This window comes from Hemiscyllium ocellatum, chromosome 3, assembly GCF_020745735.1.
Source record: "Hemiscyllium ocellatum isolate sHemOce1 chromosome 3, sHemOce1.pat.X.cur, whole genome shotgun sequence".
Classification (NCBI taxonomy): Eukaryota; Metazoa; Chordata; class Chondrichthyes; order Orectolobiformes; family Hemiscylliidae; genus Hemiscyllium; species Hemiscyllium ocellatum.
The window spans coordinates 92,026,314-92,048,396 of NC_083403.1; the positions used below are offsets into that span (position 1 = coordinate 92,026,314).

The following is a 22,083-nucleotide window of genomic DNA, read 5'->3' on the forward strand; positions in this document are numbered from 1 at the left end:
GGGGGGCCTGGGGATACATGCGCACAAATCATTGAGGAGTACAGATTAATAAACAAATGAGATTCTATGCTTTGTAAACAGGAACAAACAAAAGAAAGCCATGTTAAATTAATAGAAACTCTAGTTCAGCCTTGACTGGAGCACTGAATTAAGTTTTGGGCACCATACTTCAGGAAGGTCATGAAGGCATTAGAGAGGGTGCAGAAGACAAGTTCACAGAATGGTTCCATGGATGAGATTTTCACTTACATAAATAGGTTGGACCAGATGGTATTTGTTTCCTCTGGAGGAGATGGTTAGGACACTTGCAAGGCATAGTCAAAGCCACAAGAAGTTGGCCAGGTTAGACAGGGAAAAATAAAATTCCAATCGGTGTAAGTATCAAGAATCAGACAACAGATTTAAAAAGTATTGGCAAAAGAAGCAATGATGATACGAGGAAAATCTTTCTACATAGCCAGTGGCTAGTGGTAGGCGCAGACTCATTTATGGCTTTCAAGAGAGATTTGGGTAATTATCCAAACAGTTCTGCAAGCTTCTGGGGAAAGATAAGTGTGTGGCACTAAGTTAGGTGTCCTTGCAGATAGCCAGTTGCATGGCCTCCGCTTGCTTTGCCATTATTCTATAATTCATAGAACATAGAACAGTACAGGCCCTTCGGCCCTCGATGTTCTGCTGGCCTTTTATCCTAGTCGAAAATCAAACTAACCTACATACCCTTCAGTTTACTTCTTTCGACGTGTCTACCCAAGACTCACTTAAATGTCCCAAGTGTATCTGAATCTACCACTACTGCTGGCAGTGCATTCCACACACCCACCAATCTGTGCAAAGAATCTATCTCTGACATTGCCCCTTAACCTTTCTCCAATTACCTTAAAATTATGCCCCCCTTGTGATAGACATTTCTACCATGGGAAAACGTCTCTGGCTCCCCACTCTATCTATGCCTCTCTCAACATCTTGTACATCTCTATCAAGTCACCTCTCATCTTTCTTTGCTCCAATGAGAGAAGCCCTAACTCCCTCCACCTTTCTTCATAAGACGTGCCCTCCAGTCCAGGCAGCATCCTAGTAAATCTCCTTGCACACTCTCCAAAGCTTCCACATCCTTCCAATACCAGGCGACCAGAACAGAACATAATATTCCAAGTGTGGCCTAACCAGGGCTCGATAGAACTGCACCATTACCTCGTGGCTCTTAAATTCAATCTGCCTGCTATTGAAAGCCAATACACTATACACCTTCTTAACACCTCTATCAATCTAGGTGGCAATTTTGAGGGATCTATGGACATGGATCCCAATATCCCTCTGTTTCTCCACATTGCCAAAAATCCTGTCTTTAACCCTGTATTCTGCATTCAAATTCAACCTTCCAAAGGTGAATGACTTCACACTTTTCCAGGTTGAACTCCATCTGCCACTTCTCAACGCAGCTCTGCATCCTGTCAATGTCCCGTTGCAACCTACAGCCACCCTCCACACTATCCACCATTCCACCAACCTTCGTGCCATCAGCAAACTTACTAACCCACCCTTCCATTTCCTCATCCAAGTCATTTATTAAAAAAACACAAAGAGCAAAGGTCCCAGAACAGATCTCTCCAGAACACCACTGGTCACCAAGCTCCAGGATGTATACTTGCCATTACCACCACCACTTATCTTCTATGGGCCAGCCAATTCTGTATCCAGACAGCCAGATTTCCCTGTTTCCGATGCCTCCTTACTTTCTGAATGAGCCTACCATGGGGAACCTCATCAAACACTTTGCTAAAATTCATGTACACCACATCCACTGTTCTACCTTCAATGCGTTTTATCACATCCTCAACGAATTCAATAAGGTCTGTGAGGCATGACCTGCCCCTCACAGAGCCATGCTGACTGTCTTGATTCAAACTATGCTTTTTCAAGTAATTATAAATAGTGTCTCTTAGAATCCTCTCCAATACTTTACCCACCATAGACTTGAGACTGACTGGCCTGCAATTCCCAGGATTATCCCTACTCCCTTTCTTGAAGTGAATAACATTTGTAACACACCAATCATCTGGCACTCTACTCCATTGGACAGTAAGGATGCAAAGGTCATCACCAAAAGGTGCAGCAATCTCTTCCCTTGTTTCCTGTAATAACCTAGGGTATATCCTGCCTGGTCAAGGAGATTTATTTATCCTTACGATTTCCAAATTTTTCAGCACATCCTCCTTAACATCAACCTTTTCAAGTGTATCAGCCTGTTTCACACTGTCCTCAGAAATGTCAAGGTCCTTCTCAGTAGTGAATATTGAAGGAAAGTATTCATTAAGGACCTCCCCTACCTCCTCTGACACCAGACACAAGTTCCCTAATTGGCCCTACCCTCACACTGGCCATCCTCTTGTTCCTCACAAGTGTAAAATGCCTTTGGGTTTTCCTTAATCCTACCTGCTAAAGCTTTTTCATGCCCCCTTCTAACCCTCCCAAGTCCATTATTCAGTTCCTTCCTGGCTATTTTGTAACCCACTAAAGCCCTGACTGATTATTGCCTCCTCAACCTGAAGTAAGCTTCCTTCTTCCACTTCACTAGATGTTCCACATTCCTCATCACCCAAGCATCTTTCAAGCTACCATCCCTTTCTTGCCTCAGTGGGACAAACCTGTCCAGCACTATCAGCAAGTGCCCGCGTTTTTTGTTTTGTGGGTGGCACTGTGGCACAATGGTTAGCACTGCTGCCTCACAGCGCCCGAGACACGGGTTCAATTCCCACCTCAGGCGACTGACTGTGTGGAGTTTGCACGTTCTCCCCGTGTCTGCGTGGGTTTCCTCCAGGTGCTCCGGTTTCCTCCCACAGTCCAAAGATGTGCGGGTCAGGTGAATTGGCCATGCTAAATTGCCCGTAGTGTTAGGTAAGGGGTAAATGCAGGGGTATGGGTGGGTTGCGCTTCGGCGGGTCGGTGTGGACTTGTTGGGCCGAAGGGCCTGTTTCCACACTAAGTACTCTAAGTAATCTAATCTAATAAACAACCTCCACATTTTTATTGTGCATTTCTCTGAGAACATCTGTTCCCAATTTAGGCACCCCAGTTCTTGCCTAATGGCATTGTAATTCCCCCTCCCCCAATTAAATACTTCCCATACTACCTGCTCCTATCCCTCTCCATGACTATCGTAAAAGGTCAGGACGTTGTGATCACTATCACCGAAATGCTCCCCCATAGAGATCTGACATCTGGTCTGGCTTGTTGTCAAGCACCAAACCTAATTTGGCCTCCCCTCAAGTCACGTCGTGCTGGAAAAACACAGCAGGCCAGGCAGCATCCGAGGGGCAGGAGAATCGACGTTTCGGGCATAAGCCCTTCTTCAGGAAAGGAAAATTCCTTTCCTGAAGAAGGGTTTATGCCCAAAACGTCGATTCGCCTGCTCCTCAAATGCTGCCTGGCCTGCTGTGTTTTTTCCAGCACGACATTTTTCAACTCTGGTACTCTAGCACCTGCAGTCCTCATTTTCTCCCCTCAAGTCGGAAATCCTTCCTGGACACACCTGACAAAAACTGCTCCATTCAAACTAAAGGAGGTTCCCCTTAACATTAGGGAAGTTAAAGTCACCCATGTCAAAACCCAGTTACTTCTGCACCTTTCCAAAATGTGCCTCCCAAGCAGCTCCTCTCTGAGTCTGTGTTGTTACTGGGGGTGCTGGAGAAAACTCCCAATAAAGTGACTGCTCCTTTCGGTTTCTGACTTCCACTCATTTCTGACTCCTCCTCACCAATCTCCCTTTCTGCAGCTGTAATACTATCCCTTATTAACAATGCCACTCCTCCACCTCCTATCTCCAACCACACACACACACACACACACACACACACAACCCCCCCACCCCAAAAAACCCCCCTTGCCCCCACTCATTTTGAAACACCCTCCTCATTCCTGAAGGCCTTATGCCCGAAACGTCGACTCTCCTGCCCCTTGGAAGCTGCCTGACCTGCTGCATTTTTCCAGCAACACATTTTTCAGCTCTGATCTCCAGCATCTGTAGTCCTCACTTTCTCCGATATAACACCCTGCACTACAATCTGTGCTGGGTTTTCATCTACCATAATTCTAAATGTAATTAAAGCCTTTCGTAATTTCTTGGCTAGGGAGTTAGGCTAGACTTTTCCCACTAATTCATGCCACCCCAATTTGACCAGTGTACCTCAAATTTCAGAATCAACTTTGTTTACATACATCCTAAACCATGAGGGATCCAGCACGAATCTCTTAGCTTGTGTCCAGTGGGCAAAATAGCTGCTTTTGCCATCAGTACAGTAAGTATTGCAAAGGAGACAGCTTACTCCAGTTCAGAGTATTTAATGTTAATTCAGAACACACTGATCTAGTAACCTCTGTGATCCAGCAATCTCAGTACTTTTAGTTTTCCAAAGAACCCGCATTAATCTATGCCTTTCTCCCCACCTTGTTTCTCTTGCTGTGCTAGCATAAATCTTTCAATAAGCTAATTTGGATCAGTTTTCAAGCCAGCTTCATATTCTACAAGCCGCAGCAAAATTGGTCCATGGAAAATTGCTGTGGTCATAGAATTATGGAAGCGTGGAATCAGGCCAATCAGCCCATCAAGTTCATACTGACCCTCCAACTAGCATTCCACCCAGGCCCACCCCTAACCCTGTCTGTGTAACCCTACATTGCCCGTGACTAATCCACCCTACACACTCATGGACACTATTGGAAATCCAGCTTAGCAATTAACTTAACCTGCACAACTTTGGACTATGGGAGGAAACCGAACACCAAGGAAACCTTCAGCAATAGGGAGAATGTGCCAACTCCATACAGACAGTCATTTGAGGGTGGAATTGAACCCGGGTCCCTGCAAGGCAGCAGTGCTAACCACTGAGCCACCAGGCCGCCTGTGGTCATGAAGTCATGGTGTGCACATACCCAGTCTGCACTCGCCTAACAAAAGGACAATGAGCAGCTTGAAGACTGCAATACCGAAAGCAGCAGGAATTGTGCAGACTGATAAAAATAACTACTTTTCAACATTTATAAAGATAAAATGAGACATACTTCTGTTTATGCTTCTTAAACATCTGAGCTGCCCCTGACAGGTGATCTCCAGTAAATTCTCCAAACCAGCTCCAGCCCAACTAGATTATGGAGGTATAACCTTTGTTACCAAAAATCAGCTGGCTAGCTATTTGGATAAGCAATTTCCATTACAAACATAGCATTGAATCCCTACAGTGTGGAAACAGGCCCTTCGGCCCAACAAGTCCACACCGACCTTCCAAAGAAAAGTGCACCCAGACCCATTCCCCTACACGATTATTCTATATTTACCCCCGACTAATGCACTTAACCTACACACCCCTGAACACTGTAGGCAATTTAGCAAATGGCCAATTCACCTAACCTGCACATCTTTGGATTGTGGGAGGAAACCTACGCAGACAGTCACCCGAGGCTGGAATCGAACCAGAGTTGCTGGCACTTTGAGACAGCAGTGCTAACCACTGAGCCACCATGCCACACCGGTTTTTCAATTAAAATTAAACTTTGAATTTAGTGAATTGTAGGAATCGTGCATATATGAAAACAGTCATTACAAAATTTACCAAAACGTTAAAACATGTGAAACCCTGTACTTGATCAGTCTACAAAACTTCCTCCCTAACAGTAGGGAGGAGCATAATTTTTGCAAGACTGATCGCACGACATGCGTGTAGAGAAACTCTATTGGACAGCACATGAATGATCATAAATACATTTTAAACATATCTACGTTGTACAGAATAGTCATATCAGACTACTGTGCCCAAGACAAACCAAGCCAATGGTTTATACTAACTGTCCAACCTTTTCTTTATACTTAGTAGCCAGCTGTCATATCAAACTGGAACTTAGAAGGTTCCAATAAGATATACATTTATCTCCTCCCAAGTCAGATTAGTGCAACATATCACCCAACTTCAAGATCAACAATGAAGCACATCATACTTACCAACTTGACAGGTTCCAAGAACCAGTTTAATCAATTATCCATTTCCTAAACGGTGGATTTAGTTGTATTAAGTTGGATTTGATTCAATTTCTTTCAGCTCCACAAAGCAATTTTCCAACTAGTTGATAAGCTTTGCTACAACATCTAGACTGTTGTTCTCATTAGCTCAAGATTGCAGGAATTTCACAAAGTGACTGGATTTCTGCTTTCTTTGGCTCACATTTATGGTCGGCCAGAAAAGACAGATTTGACAGCTCATAAGGTATTCTTCATTTTGCAAATGATTTGTGCTCTCTTTGCTGCTCAAGTGTCTCTTAGCTCGATACTTCCCGGAAACCCTACAAATGAAACAGATAGCTCTTTGGTTGGAATACCTAATTCTTGTGTCATATCAATGGTAACAGCAACATCTTGAGCTATTCTGACTTCAAGCTAAAGTGAATGGAGTTAACAATGGATGGTTGAAAGAATACCATGTTCAGGATGTATATCCATGCATACCCATACCCATACCCATACCCATGCCATACCCATTTCACTTTGTAACTTCCTAACACACCCCACTACAACACAGTCACAGTATAAAAGTACAATCCAGTGTTTGTTTGGCTTTATGTGGGGCGTCACCTGTAAGAAACAGTTGAAATCTCCTAAATTGATGGAACATGATCCTATCATATAGCAGTGTAGATTCGAGGGGCCCAACGGCCAACTCCTGTTCTTATTTCTCATGGTTTTATGGTCTTAGAGTTAGAGTCACATAGCACAGAAACAGAGTTTGGTCCAACTCGTTCATGCCAACCAAGCGTCCCAAACTAAACTAGTCCCACTTGCCTGCATTTGGCCCATATCCCTCTAAACCTTTCCAAATTATCTACATGTCCAAACAACTTTTAAATGTTCCAACTGTACCTGCAAATACCGCTTCCTTGGTCATTTCATGTAAGAACCACTGCTTGTGTGAAAAAGTTACCCCTCTGGTTCCTTTCAAATCTTTCTCCCCTCACCTTAGCATTATGCCCTTTCCAAATTACTAATACCTTTCCTATAGCAGGGCAACCAGAACTGTACATAATACTCCAAAATCAGCCTCACCAATGTCCTGTATAACCTCAACATGATATCAGAACTCCAACTGTCAGTGGTAACAGCAATGAAGGAAGCAAGTTAAATACCTTAACTTGCTTGTCTATCTGTAATGCAACTTCCAAAGAACTATATACCTAACTCCTCGGTCTCTGTTCAACAACACTCCCCAAGGTTCTACCATTAACTGTAAAGTCCTGCCCTTGTTTGTTTTACCAAAATACTTTGTGTTTATCCAAATTAGACTCTATCTGCCACGCCCCAGCCCATTGGTCCAATTATTCAAGATCCCTTTGTAATCTTAGGTAACTTTCTTCACTGCCCACTATATCACCAATTTTGGTGTCATCTACAAACTTACTAACCATGCCTACTAAATGCTCATCCAAATCATTTATATAAATGACAAACAACAGTGGACTCAACACTGATCCTTGTGGAACACCGCTGATCACAGGTCTCCAGTCCGAGAAACATTCCTCCACCACTACCCTTTGTTGCCTACTATCAATGCAATTTTGTATCCAATTTGCAAGCTCTCCCTGAATCCCATGTGATCTAACTTTACTAACCAGTCTGCCACGCGGAACCTTATCACAGGCTTTACTAAAGTCCATGTAGACACGGTCTACTGCTTTGCCCTCAACTCGCTTTTTGGTCACGTCCTCAAAAAAACTCAATCAAGTTTGAGAGACATGATTTCCCACGCACAAACCTACGGTGACGATCCCCAATCAGTTCTTGCCTCTTCAAATGGATGTAAATCCTATTTGTCAGAAATGCCTCCAACATCTTTCTCACCACTGATGTCAGACGGACTGGTCTACAGTTCCCAGGCTTCTCCTTGCAGCTTTTCTTAAATAAAGCATCAGCCATGCTCCAGTCCTCTGGCAACCCACCCTTGGCTGTACACAATAAAAATATTTTTACTAGTATTAAATTCGAGCACCAAACTTTATAAAACAGTTTCCACTTGCTTTAAATCCCACCTACACCACTGCAAATCTCAGCCATGAATATGAAATAAATGAGTTAATTTTGCTTAATTAAAGCTGTAATACTCACACCTTAAACAGTGGCCATAGCTGAGAACTAAATATTTCAGGATACTTAACTTTTTAAGAAATGACAGGCTACATGTAAAAGGGTGAAGCAGCTATTACAAAACAAGACCGACAGAGTGAGTGGACCAGAAGAGATCTTAGCTCAAGCAGAATGTGGAATAAATTTGGAAGGAGCTAAGAAAGAGATGCATAATATTCTACCTGGAATTGCTTAGAGTAATCATTGTGTCAAACATAACGTAAATTAAGAAGCTGATTGTGTATATACAATGGTAACACAGTAATTCGGGCAGGGGGCATATATTAGTTTTCTTTTACACAAGACAATTCATGTTACCGAAATTGGAAAAGACAACTTTTATTTTCCAAGATGGATTTCTGTATCCAAATTGGGAAAAAGCTATTTGTCTCTAATAATATTCCCTTAGAAAGGCTTCATTCGCAACGTTTCAAAGCTTCAAAGGAATAACAATTGTATTAAACTGTCACACTGAATTTGATTGACATGGCTTAATCCAAATACAGGATCCGAAATCTGAACAAAGTAAACAAAGCAAATATGAGGACCACAGAGTGACTGTCCGTATTGTGTTTGCATATTCTCCCAGTGTCAATATAGGTTTCCTCTGGGTGCTCTGGTTCACTCCCACAGCTATGCAAGTTAGGAGGATTGGCTATGGTTAATTGCCCGTAGTGTCCACAGATGTGCAGGCTAAATGGATTAGCTACAGGAAATGCAGAGTTACAGAAATAGGGTTGGGGGTGGGGTGGAATGCACTTTGAACAGTGTGGACTCAATGACCCACTGTGGGGTTTCTATGATTCAATGAAGTTGGCTAAAGTAGATTGAGAAATAACTAATACAAAATGGCATTATGGTGGATGGTAAAATGTCAATTTCGAATTAAAGCTAACCTAATTGTCATTTCAAACAAACCCATCTGGTTCACTATCACAGCAATGTGATAAACTTTTAACTGCCCTCTGAGGTGGCTTAGCAAGCCATTCCATTCAAAGGCAGTTCAAGATGGGCAATAAATGCTGGCCTAGCCAGTATGCATGCATATATCATAAACAAATTTTAAAAGGACAGGATAGTAGATGGACAATGGTGAACATTTAAATGTATTTACAATAAATATAAATTTCCTTTGCAGGATAACCTACAGAAGTCATCCAACAATAGTTCAAACAGAAATTTGGATATTATTAAAATAAAAAGTTTATGTTGCCAAAAAGAACAACAAACCTGAAGACTGGAAGCATTTCAGAATTCAGTAAAAATTGGCAATAAACTGATAAACAATTGATAAATAATGAATTAGAGATGCAAGAAAGAACAGCTTTTAAAAGTTTCCATACGTACATATAAAGGAAGATTCAACAAGCATATAATCCTTTGAGACAAGGACAGGAGAAACTAAAATGGGGAATAAATAATGAAATGATAGCAGCATTAAAATAAAATTTCAATTTTGCCTTCATGATAGAAACCAAGATACATTTTGTAAATAGTGGCAATCCAGGTCTAGTGAAAAATGAGGACTTTGGGAAATTATTAATGGTAATCATGGTGTTATGACCTCAGAATAAAGGGGTCACCTATTGAGGACAGAGATAACAAAAGAAAATGGTCACTGAAAGGATTTGAATTTTCTGTATTCTCTTAGATAGTCAATGAGGGAAATCAATTTGAAGAACAATGGAAAATGGGATGAGTGGATTGCTCTTCTGAAATTAAGGGATATGGATATAGCACTTATAGGTGGAGTTGAATTGAAGGTCAGCTAAGATTGTACCTGAAAAAGCCAAATAGCCTACTCTCACATTTTTTTATGTCTAGTAACAGGACAGTACAAACTCCTAACCCAATTTCCCCCAGTCAAGAACTACATAAAACTATCAAATAGGTTGTTTACAACCCGAGGATAGATCAGTGAATTGGAACCTTGCTAGTACTGAGTCAAGTTGACAAGAGATAGGATCAAAATGTACAAGTTTAAGTCAAATCAGTCAAAAAAGTGGAAGTGATTTAGTGAAGGGAATTTTTTCTGCAGTAATCCATTACTTTAATTAGGCTGCATTCCAGTTTAAAGGCAGTCAGAATTACACTGCAAAATTTCATCTAAATATGGCTGCAAATTTGCTGCCAAGTTCTTAGTGAAATACCACTAAGACTGAAATCAGTGCAATAAAAAACGAACTCATATTCATCAGTGAGACACACAAACGGGCAACTAGAGCAGCATGGAGCTCAACTGGTAATGCCCATGTGAACCATTGTAAAACTGCATGCACTTTAATCTACTAGCTAGAATTCTGCCAGAAAGTAGAAATATGCACAAGTAATTGAAGTACACAATGGGTTCTCCATTTTTCCTCAAAATCTGAGTAAAATAGCAAGACATTGTAGAGGAGCATGAGTGAAGTTGCATTGTGATAAAGGTCTTAGTTAACAAGGGCACAAAGACAGCCACAACGAAAATAACACTCATCTACACTACATTGCGCAGATCAAACCAAATCAAAATTACGTGTAAAGCCTACCAAATTCTTCTGAAATCTGCTTACATAAATAAGTGCAAACCAACAGAAGCTCTTTAAAGCTGCAAGCCAAGTGAAATGAAAGGCTGTTCCAGCTGAACTGAACACTTTCTACAACATGACTAATCGGAATAAGAGCAGATATTAGCTTCTATCACTCATCCATAATTCCTCTATCTTACTGCAAAGTTGCAAGATACACCTGGCAAGAGAGGCCAGGGGAATACTGAATATTTAGTTCACACTAAATTGCATTACACATCAAGTCAAAACGACTATTCACCACTAAACCAACTAACGTAAATAACTGTAATCCAGTCAGTGCTTTTCTAAGCAGTGAAATTTCAGGTGTGGTTGGCAAAGGGAAAGCTCAGCAGCAAGAAGTTTGTCCACCCCTACCCTCTGCACTTGCTTAAAACATGCGATGCCTCTTAACATTTTCCATGGTGACTACATGCCGGCTGACTATTTTCAACACTTCGTCTTTATTGCAACTACAGAGATCCATTTCAAACTATTTGCAAGATTGCAACAGTTTTGCATACAGTTAAGCATTTGAAAACTTATGATTCCTAAACATAATTCCAACTGATAGTGTTTTTATTTTCTTTTGTAACCTGTGCTTGGAATCATTAATTTTCAGCCTATTTAGAAAATAGGAACTAAACAACATTTCACTAGTAATATTTAAGCTACACTATTCCTTTCAATCCAAGTTTACAGTTTTCCCTCCACAAATGTAAATTTTCCAAAAACTCTAGAAATTCTCTCTAGAAATACTCCAGAAACTACAAATGCAAAAGTAATATTAATCAAGTCACAATCAGTTTAATCAGATAAATATAAACTATTAAGCTTGATGGCAGGCTGGTTCCTTCAGAAGCACATCAACAATAATAAAGCTATATGGCAGACCCTCAATATTTCACTATACAAAAAAAATGAGCAAGGTAATTTACCCAGAAGCCAATAAAAAGAGTTTACTTCATGCCAAATTACAATGAAAATTATGTAATAGATTTTTGTGGTACTGATTTACATTGGTGTGTGGGTCATTAACATTTTAATATAAACAGTTTATGCAATATTGCAAACCTGCAGTGCAGCCAATATTTAGACTGATCACAGAGCTGCTTAAAATTTACTACTCAAGCTACTAAAAAACATTTCAAAAAGTAATCAATTTATAACAATGCCTTTAATCTTATAAAGATTTAAATTATATTTAGCATTTGAATTTAATTTTCATTAAAAGTTCCAGATTATCTTAAAAATGTTTAATTGGTTCTGGTACTGAAATGGTATTTCTTTTTTAAAAACTGGCTCAAGAGAAAGAAGTTGGAATATAATGGCAATGAGAAAATGTACGATGTTTTAATTGGATAATAATGAAGTTTTCTAGAATAAGATTGACAAATTAATAGCCAAGAGTCATGCCTCAATTGGCTTGAATAGACAAGCAGTGGGCTGGAAAACACAAAGCCAGGCAGCCTCAGTATATGGAGAAGATGATGATTCATGTGGGTGTGGGGGGAACTGCAGACAAAAATGGGTGTCAAGGGCAGGGTGGTGAAGCGAGGATAGGTAAAGACAGGTAGAGGGTATAACCTGGTTGGTCAATGGGAGGAATGAATCCAGTTGGTGCCAGCGAACAGTGGAAGGGATAGGGAGGGGCTGGGAAGGGAGGACAGTCCTTGCAGAAGGCAGACAGAGGTAGGGAGGAGAGGATGTTCTTGGTGGTGGGGTCTAGTTGGAGTTGGCAGAAGCATTTAAGAATGGTGCGTTGGATGTGGAGGCTGCTTGGGTGGTAGGTGAGGACAAGGGGGACTCGGTCTTTATTGCACTGGTGGTGTTTAGAGCAGTGGAACGGGGAATGGAGGTGGTGTGGCAGAGGCCTGTCTGGATGACAGAGGGAGGAAAAGCACCTTGTTCAAAACAGGTGGACATCTGGGATGCTTGCAAGTGGAACATCTCTTCGACTGAGCAGGCATTTCCGAGGTGGAGGAATTAGGAGAATGAGATGGAGTTCTTGCAGGTTACTGGTGAGAGGTAGTGTAGCTCAGGTAATTATAGGAGTCTGTTGGTGTGTAGTAAACGTCTGTCTGGAAACTGTCGCCATAGATGGAAATGGTGAGGTCAAGCAAAGGGAAGGAGGTGCCGGAGATGGGCCAAGTGAATTTGAGGATGGGGTGGAAGCTGTGGGCAAAATCGATGAACTGCTCCAGTTCATCCTGGGTGTAGGACGCTGCACCAATGCAGTCATCGACATAACGGCGGAAAAGATGGGGCACAGTGCCTGCCTAGGTACTGAAAAAGGGCTGTTCAATATAGCCAAAGAGGCAGGTTGTAGCTGGGGCACATCCAAGTGCTTATGGCCATTCCTTGAATTGGAGGAAATGGGAAAGATTATCGAGGGTAAGGACGGGTTCGGTGAGGCAGAGGAGGGTATCGATGGAGGGGAACTGGATGGGTCTGTGGAGAGGAAGAAGCGGACTACCTGGAGACCATCTTTGTGGGGTATGGATGTGTAGAATGACTGCATGTTCATATTGAAGATAAAGCACTGGGGGTTGGGGAATGGAATTTGCTGAAGAGATGGAAGGTGTGGTTGGTATTGCTGATGTAGGTGGGAAGTGGCTAAAGAGGGACAGGATGGAGTTGAGGTCGGAAGAAATGAGTTTGGTGGGACAGAAGCATGATGAGTTGGCCGGGATAGTTGGGCTTGTGGACATTGGGGAGCGGGTAGAGCCGGGCAGTACGGGGCTGGTGGACTATGAGTTTGGAGGCAGTGGAGGGGAGATCAGCGGAGACAATGAGGGCACAAACAGTGCAGGTGATTTTGGCTTGATGGGCTGTGGGCAAGGGGTGTTGGAGAGATGGCGTTCGGCCTCTGCAACAGAAGTCCATTTTCCGGACTATCATTGTCCTGCCTTTGTCAGCAGGTTTGATGGCAAACTGGGGAGTTGTTGCGGAGTGAGTGGACTGCAGCACGTTGGGGGTTGAGGGGGGTGGAAAAAATTGAGGCAGCCAATGTCATGTCAGCAGTCTGCAATGAAGAGATCTAGGGCAGGTACAAGGTCGTCGGGTGTTGACCAAGTGGAAGAGGAAGGTTGGAGGCAGAAGCAGAAGAAGAACAGCAGCTTCACGTCGTGGCTGATCTGGAATTCGTTGAGGTGGGGACGGAGGGTTAGGAACGTGAGCCCAGAGTACAGACCGTTCGGCTTCAGAGTTCGAGGTCAGGGTGGCAAGGCTTTGGGGGACTCCTGGGGTGTCTGGTGGCGGGGGGGGGGGGGGCAGTGAGGGCATGTGGTAGGTGAGGCATGGTTGGTGGGGAGGGGGGGGAAGGAAGGGAGAAAAGAGTGGGTGTGGGTGTGAGAGAGAAAGAAGATTAGGAGGGAGTTGGGCTGAGGGTCTGGGAAGGAGTGCGAAGGAGTTAGATGAAGAGGGAGAGGTGGAGGGGTAAGGTGCATTTTGGAAGTGAATGGGTGAGGAAGGAGAGCTGGTGTGCTGGTTGGCTACAGTGCAGCAGTACGACTCAGGGGTTACCCTAGAAAATGTAGTCAGAGTCAGAGTCAGATGTACAGCATGGAAACAGACCCTTTGGTCCAACCTGTCCATGCCGACCAGATATCCCAACCCAATCTAGTCCAAACTGCAAGCACCAGGCCCATATCCCTCCAAACCCTTTCTATGCAAATACCCACCCAAATGCCTTTTAAATGTTGCAATTGTACCAGCCTCCACCACTTCCTCTGGCAGCTCATTCATACACACTCTACCCTCTGCGTGAAAAAGTTGCCCCTTAGGTCTCTTTTATATCTTTCCCCTCTCGCCCTAAACCTAGTTCTGGACTCCCCAACCCCAGGGAAAAGACTTTGCCTATTCATCCTATCCATGCCCCTCATAATTTTGTAAACTTCTATAAGGTCACCCCTCAGCCTCCGACACTCCAGGGAAAACAGCCCCAGCCTGTTCAGCCTCTCCCTATAGCTCAAATCCCTCAACCCTGGCAACATCCTTGTAAATCTTTTCTGAATCCTTTCAAGTTTCACAACATCTTTCCGATAGGAAGTAGACCAGAAATGCATGCAATATTGCTTGCAAGTGGCTTGAAAACAGTCAATGCATGAAATACCCCATATGTACACAGCAGCAAATACAGCAGTCAATATATCTCAAAGTGTTATTGGAAGAGAATGAAAACAATATTTCAATAACATGGATATGGCCAAAGTGGTGCAGTCACTTGATGCTGCAATTAAATCTAGGTCCCTGGTGCTCTAAGACAGCAGTGCTAACTACTGAGCCACCATGCCACGCAGAGTTTATTTTAACTTACACAAGTACAATTAAAGCTATCCAGATTCTATTAAAATTCAAGAAACCCTGTCTGATTAGTGTTAATAAAAGAGATACACAAACATTCAAACAATTAATTGGCAAATATATCCTCCTTTTTCAAATTCCTGTTGTGATCAACAAGGATTGGGAAAAGACAAGAGTCAATCAACCTCATTCCACCCAATTGTGACACTCTCCATTAATAAGCACTGTCACACATCCCTATTTAAAGAGGTAAGACCAGCTGGACTAATAAACCTTCCAAAACATTTAGCTGTCCGAAAACATATGCTCTTTTCTACCGAAAGTAATGCAATAGCCTGGCTAAGACTCAAGGTTCAGCAAGGAAAACAGTGACTGACATCTCTGCGAATCAAGAGTTTAAAGGAACATGAAGCTTCAAGAAATCCAGTTCAACACTGCAACACTTGGGGGGTGGGGGGTGCTAGGTAATTTAATAGGAGATCTGAGCCAAGATCATATCTGCTTCTTTTGTTAAACACAAAGGAATGAGAGCATGATTCCAAGAAAAACAGAAAATTTGTTAACCTTTTTCATCAAAACAAACCAAAAACAATTATTGTTTGACTTTGTACAGTTTATTCCACTTGCTTACAAACTGGAAGTTCACTACAAAACCTCACTGACTATAATGCATTGAGCAAGTGTAAGAAGCCAAAGCTACTTTATGTGGTCTATTTGCTAATTAGGACAAAAATAATTAACATTTCACTTCACCAGCCTAAATCTTAAAATTAAGTATTATTCCATGTAATCATCTGCAGTTGTAAAAACTATATTCCACATACATCAGAAAATAGATACGTGCGACTCTAAATGGAGAGCTTCGTCAAAGTCTCAAACGAGTCTACTTGCTCTGCATAATTCTGAGAGATGTCTCATGGCATTCATAAGATGCAAAACTATATCTGGACACAATAAAGAACTGACTGGACAGTAATCTGGAGTGCAAGTATGGCTAATTCTTCACTCCATTCTGGAGCATGGAATATAACTGAAGCTCTTCTATCACCACCCAGCAGAGATTGCTGATTTGGCATCACACAGAAACCTTACCACTCAGATCTGAAAGGTTCAGTTTTAGCATTATTTTTCATCAAAAGAAAATGCAACTTGCTTTTCATTAAAACCATTTATTTTGCATACTACAAACACCATTTGCTTTCTTGCAGTTCTGATTAAGGTCATGTCTCATCTCAAACTGCATGCTTAATTTTGAAATAGAAAGCTAAATTCATATTATTGTTCGACCAGGTGAAAGGTTTTAACCATATTATTCAGTGGCATAATTGTGTCTAACTGAAGGGCCCAGGTTCAAGTCCTATTTGATGGTATGAAACAGTGTTTCTAGTTAGCGTGATACACAGACACACAAATTGACCTTCTAGCAAAAATAATACTTACTAGAGCTTCAGAAACAACGCATCCCTTCTCTGTGCAAAGGTCTTCTCCAGTTAGGTTGAGGATGCTTGGAGGCAAACCCACAGCATGGGGAGGAGACTGGGGGAAAAAAAAGAGGTTCTCATGCCAGTGAATACTTAATGAGTGACCAAAAGTTGCAATTGCTTCAGGTAGGTTACACAGGCAAAAGTCTTTCATTACTCAGAAATGAGTGTAATTTCTTAACACTTTTATATTGTGCCAGTCCCTGTCATCCATATTTATCCATTTGAAGTATAATTCTGTGTGTCATTATTAATCTGTTACAACGTCAACCAACTGTGAAAAATGACTTGCTCTTTTAACTCCAGTTCTTTCAGAGTCCTCCTGTTGAAATAGCTAGTTCTTCAATAAACTCCCACCCCATTGTCACAGAGGTTACAATTCCCACAACACATCAAGTATCTTGCAAATTGGGTAAATCTATAAGGTAATACTGCTGCATGCTAGTTCAGCACCCATTCAAAATAAAGACATTCAGTTGGTCGTATAGCTATAATCAGAAGTCACATGACAAGGTTATAGTACAACATGTTTATTTGAAATCGCAAGTTTGGGGGTGGGGGCTCTCTGCTCTATGTTGCAGAGGCTGGGCATCAGCTTTTGGACACATTCTGTTATCACTCCTGCTTACAACCCCACCACTGAGCATCAGGTTACTGTGTCTATGACTGTCACCAACCTGGGGATCACCCCATGGCAACCTCCCTTCTCAGTTCCCGATCCCATACAGCCCACTTCTAACTTATTCCCAAAATCCACAAACAGAACTCCCTAGGTCCATTGTTTCTACCTGTTTCAGCCCCAATAGGACTTAGTTCTTCCTACCATGACTGTATTTTTCCTCCCCTTGTCCAGTCCCTCCCCACTTATATCCATAATTCTTCTGATGCTTTATGCGAATTTCAAAATTTCTATTTGGCGGGCAGCAGTGACCGTCTTTTCACTATGGATGCGCATGCCCATCCCCCAATCAGGATGTCTTAAGGCTCTCCATATCTTCCTGAAGAGTTCCTGAACTGTCCCCAACCATCACCACTCTCTGTCTGGAGAAACTCAGCATCATTTTGAACAACTTCTCTTTTACCTCCTCTCAGAAATTCCATCTTTTCACTCAACCAAGGATTCCCTACCAGTGTGGTCAACAGGGCCCTCAGTAATGTTTGGCCCACCACCCATACTTCTGCACTCCTTCCTTCCGTTCCAGAGTAATAATAGCATCCCTCTGGTCCTCACTTACCACCATACCAGCCTCTGCATCCAAAGCATTGTAAGTTGCCATTTCCGTCAGCTCCAATAGCATGCCATGATCAGACACTCATTTCACCAGTCAGCATTCTGCAGGAATGGTTCACTCCAGGACACATTGATACACACTACCTCAGACTCCCACAGTACTTTCCCACAAAATCATAGTCAGTTTAAAACCTGCCTTTTTACCTCCTAACCATCCAAGGATCCTCAGATGTACCTTCCAGTTGAAGTAGTGATTACTTGTACTTAAGTCAATTTAGTCTACAGTATTTACTGTTCACAATGTGCTCTCCTTCACAGCTGGGAGACAAATATGCTTTGCAGAACACCTATACTCTTAAGAGAAATGACCCCAAACTTCCAGTTGCCTGTCACTTCAAGACACCATGTTCCCTGACCAACATTTCTTTCGCAAGTCTACTGCAGTGTTCCAGTGATCATCAGTGCAAGTTCAAAGAACATCTCATTTTTTACTTTGGGACACTGCAATTTCTAGGACTCAAACGGAGTTCAACAACTTTACAGCCTGATTCAATCCTTCCATGTTTTTTACGCACCGAACACCCAGTTATGACATGGATTGTTTTCAAAAAAGTCACCCATTCCCATAGACTCTAGGCTTGCTATCATATTATATGGGTTACATTCAGCACAGCAAATCCATTTTCTCACTCTTAGCTCTTATTATCTCATTCAATTTATCTTCTGTCCTGGTCTGCTATCCATAATCTCTGTTCACCAATCCCTTTCATATTGTGCCCTTTCACCGGTCTCCATCTCTACCTATCTACTCATCTTCCAACCCTTTCCACCAACCCCTACCCCACCCACTTCAACTTCAGTTTAGATACTAAGTTTTCCCTCACCAATAACAATGGACTCAAAATGTTAATTCTGCTTTCTTCACACGGATAATGCTGGATCTGCTGAGTTTCTCTAGCAATTTGTTATGTTTCAGCTCCTAGTAGAGGTGCCAATACCCCAAACCAATCTTAGTGTCACAAATTTAACTCTGACACCTTTTATATCCTATATCTATTTGATCCTAGCTACTCATACTCAACAGAACCTCTAAGTCCTAATTATATCATGGACCATGTTAACATGATCTGTCACCTCCAACTCCAAGTTCCTCTCCAATCCCTAAATGTACTGGTGATGTAATACAGCTTTTAAGATTCATGACATTGGCTGCAGAGACAAATATCTAACCCTCCAAAGTTGCTATGTTTAACTGCAACTATTGCGTCCTCCCACTTGAATAGTTTTTGTTGAATTTATTCCTGGGGTGAAGGCATCGCTAGATAGGCCAGTATTTATTCCCATTCCTAAGGACAATTAAGACTTTAGATCTGGAGTCACATGGAAGCCAGACCAGGTAAGGATGATATTTTCCTTCTCTAAAGGACACAATATGCCATGACATGATGATCAGTCTGCTTATTCTCCTTGCATTCTACATTCTTGTTCACCTAAGCAGCATGAATTTCGAACCTGTCAGACAACTGTAAGCACTCACGCTCTTCCATTGCTACTTTCTGGATCTACCTGCCTTTCTTAGTCACAACAATTGTCTATGAACAGGGAGCCAATTACATACGTATGAATGGAAAGCTGGTTAAGCACGACTAAGTAAACAGACTCCGAGCTCTTGTGATTGAAACAAGGGAACTATCTGAAGAAACAAGATATATCAGACAACAGAAATTGAGTGAGGCAGAACCAGAGTTTACTAAGGGTATTAAGGATAGTTTTATTTTTGAAAAGAGCATATGTAATGTTGCAAATAGTGGAAAGCCTGAAAATTGGGAATGTTTTAGATGTTAACAAAGAGCCACCAAAAAGCCAATGTAACGGGAAAAAGTTGAGCCCAATAGTAAGGTAGGCAGTGATATAAAAAACAGCTCGAAAGTTATTTACAAGAAGCAGAGACAAATGATGATTTTGTGGTGAATGACAAAAAGCTAAAAACATGGAACAACATAGTGAGCCCTTTTTCAGAGAAAACAAACAAGCCACATACCAGAAAATAAGTAGTTGAGGAACTGATAGGAATGAGGAAATTAATTAGTATTAGCGGAAATCAAATACTGGGAGAAACCCAAGGGACTAAACTCCAATGGACCTCCAGGAAGAGATATTTTGTTGAATATTTCATCTTGCAATCATCACAATATCACCAACTAAAGGAGAAGTCAATATTTATACTGTATGGGAGGAGAGAGCTGCCAACCACTCACCACTCTCCTCTCATGCAGTCAAAATGTAAAAGACAGAACTACAGAAATGGTGAGTCCGTTGTTTTTCCAAATCTTCCTTGATTTTGGAATATTCCCATCAAGATTGAAGTTAGCTAGAGCAACAATGCTTTTCAAGGAAAGAAAGAAAGGAGACTTCAGCAAGGCATTCAACAAAGTCCCATGTGGTAGACTGGTTAGCAACATTAGATCATATGGAATACAGGGACAGCGAGCCATTTCGATACAAATTTGGCTCGAAGGTAGGAGGCAGAGTGGTGGCGGAGGGTTTCTTTTCGGACCAGAGGCCTGTGGCCAGTGGAGTGCCACTGGGATCAGTGTGGGGTCCACTACTTTTGGTCATTTATCTAAATGATTTAGATGCGAAAATAGGAGGTATAGTTAGTAAGATTGCAAAGGACACTAAAATTGGTGATGTAGTAGACTGTGAAGATAATTGTCTTAAAGCATAAAAGGGACCTTGACCAGATGGGCAAGCGGACTGAAGAGTGGCAGATGGAATTTAATTTCGATAAACATGAGGAGCTGCATTTAGCTAAAGCAAATCAGGGCGGACTTCAAAATTGAATGACAAGGTCCTGTGGAGTGTTGCCCACCAAAGAGACCTTGGAGTGCAAGTTCATAGTTCATTGAAAGTGGAGTCACAGGTAGACAGAATAGTGAAAGCAGCATTTGGTATGCTTGCCTCTGTTGAGTACAGGGGTTGGGAGGTCATGTTGCAGCTGTACAAGACATTGATCAGGCCACTTTTGGAATACTGCCTTCAATTCTGGTCTCCCAGTATAGGCAAGATGTTGTGAAACTTGAAAGGATTCATAGAATCCATACTGTAGGGATTCTGTGAATCAGGCCATTTCGCCCATCGGATTCGCACTGACCCTCTCATCACTCAATGATCTCAATTTTGTATTGAAGATTAGATTACTTAGTGTGTAAACAGGCCCTTCGGCCCAACAAAGCCCACACCGACCCATTCCCCTACATTTATCCCTTCACCTAACACTACGGGTAATTTTGCATGGCCACAGACTGTGGGAGGAAACCGGAGCACCCAGAGGAAACCCACGCAGACACAGGGAGAATGTGCAAACTCCACTCAGACAGTTGCCTGAGGCGGGAATTGAACCCAGGTCTCTGGCGCTGTGAGGCAGCCGTGCTAACCACTGAGCCAACAATATCTCCAGATTTACATTATTTCAAACCTACACTAAAATGATTGTGAGACCATTGTCTCAGACTCTGCTCCGTGGCCACTACTAGTGCCATGTGACACAGAGATAAGCATCTATGGCTGAACTTTCAGTCATATCTTCATTCATCCAAAGACACGTTTAGCTGGCTTCACACATTTACCCCCACCCCACCCCCATAAACATTATCTAAAACTCTCCTTCCTTTATCATAACATGCAGGTTCAACAATGGTACCAATCAAAGAACATCATGCATTTAAAAAACATGCTTTCATATCCCTTCTATAGCTTGGGTCATCCCTTTAATCTCCTAACTCCACTTTCCACAAGTGTTGATGCTTTTGAAATTTTCAATAATACCCAATTTTAATTGGGTCACTCTTACGTTGCTAAATCTATTTCTTAACTCTCCTCCTTTAAGCTACTCAAGATCGGATTCTGAACAATCTATCCACCAGTTTCACCTCCTTACAAGATGCAGTATTACATTCTGATTGATAATACCCATGTTAAGTACCTTGTGACAGTACGTTTAAAGTGGTATATAAATGCAACTTTCTTAGAGAACGTAATACTTGTACTTGCCACCATGTTTACTGCACCTTCTTCAATATCAATAAGCAATATCTATTACAACGGAATGTCTAATTCACATTGCAGATTTGCTTTTGCAACAAGTGCCACTAATACAACATTAACAGCTACTTGTATCATGAAATTTGTGTCAGAGATGATGTTTCCACAAACTATTTTGCCTCCCACACCATCACTTTTGTCATTTAACACCACTAGAAAAGATTCACAAGGTTGTTGTCAGGATTGGAGAATTTGAGCTACAGGGAGAGACTGAACAGGCTAGGGCTACTTTCTCTGGAGGATCAGAGGCTAAAA

At 42.0% G+C, this 22,083-nt stretch overlaps 1 protein-coding gene across 4 annotated transcripts in view; it reads right to left on the reverse strand.

The window, feature by feature from the left end:
• Positions 1-22,083, reverse strand: part of smap1 (small ArfGAP 1) — a 229,355-nt gene that overhangs the window by 75,227 nt on the left and 132,045 nt on the right. For all 4 annotated transcript variants that reach the window (XM_060851895.1, XM_060851879.1, XM_060851887.1 and 1 more), the window contains one exon: positions 16,453-16,548. In XM_060851895.1, the coding sequence (XP_060707878.1) occupies positions 16,453-16,548 (96 nt within the window). The remainder of the gene's footprint in view (positions 1-16,452; positions 16,549-22,083) is intronic.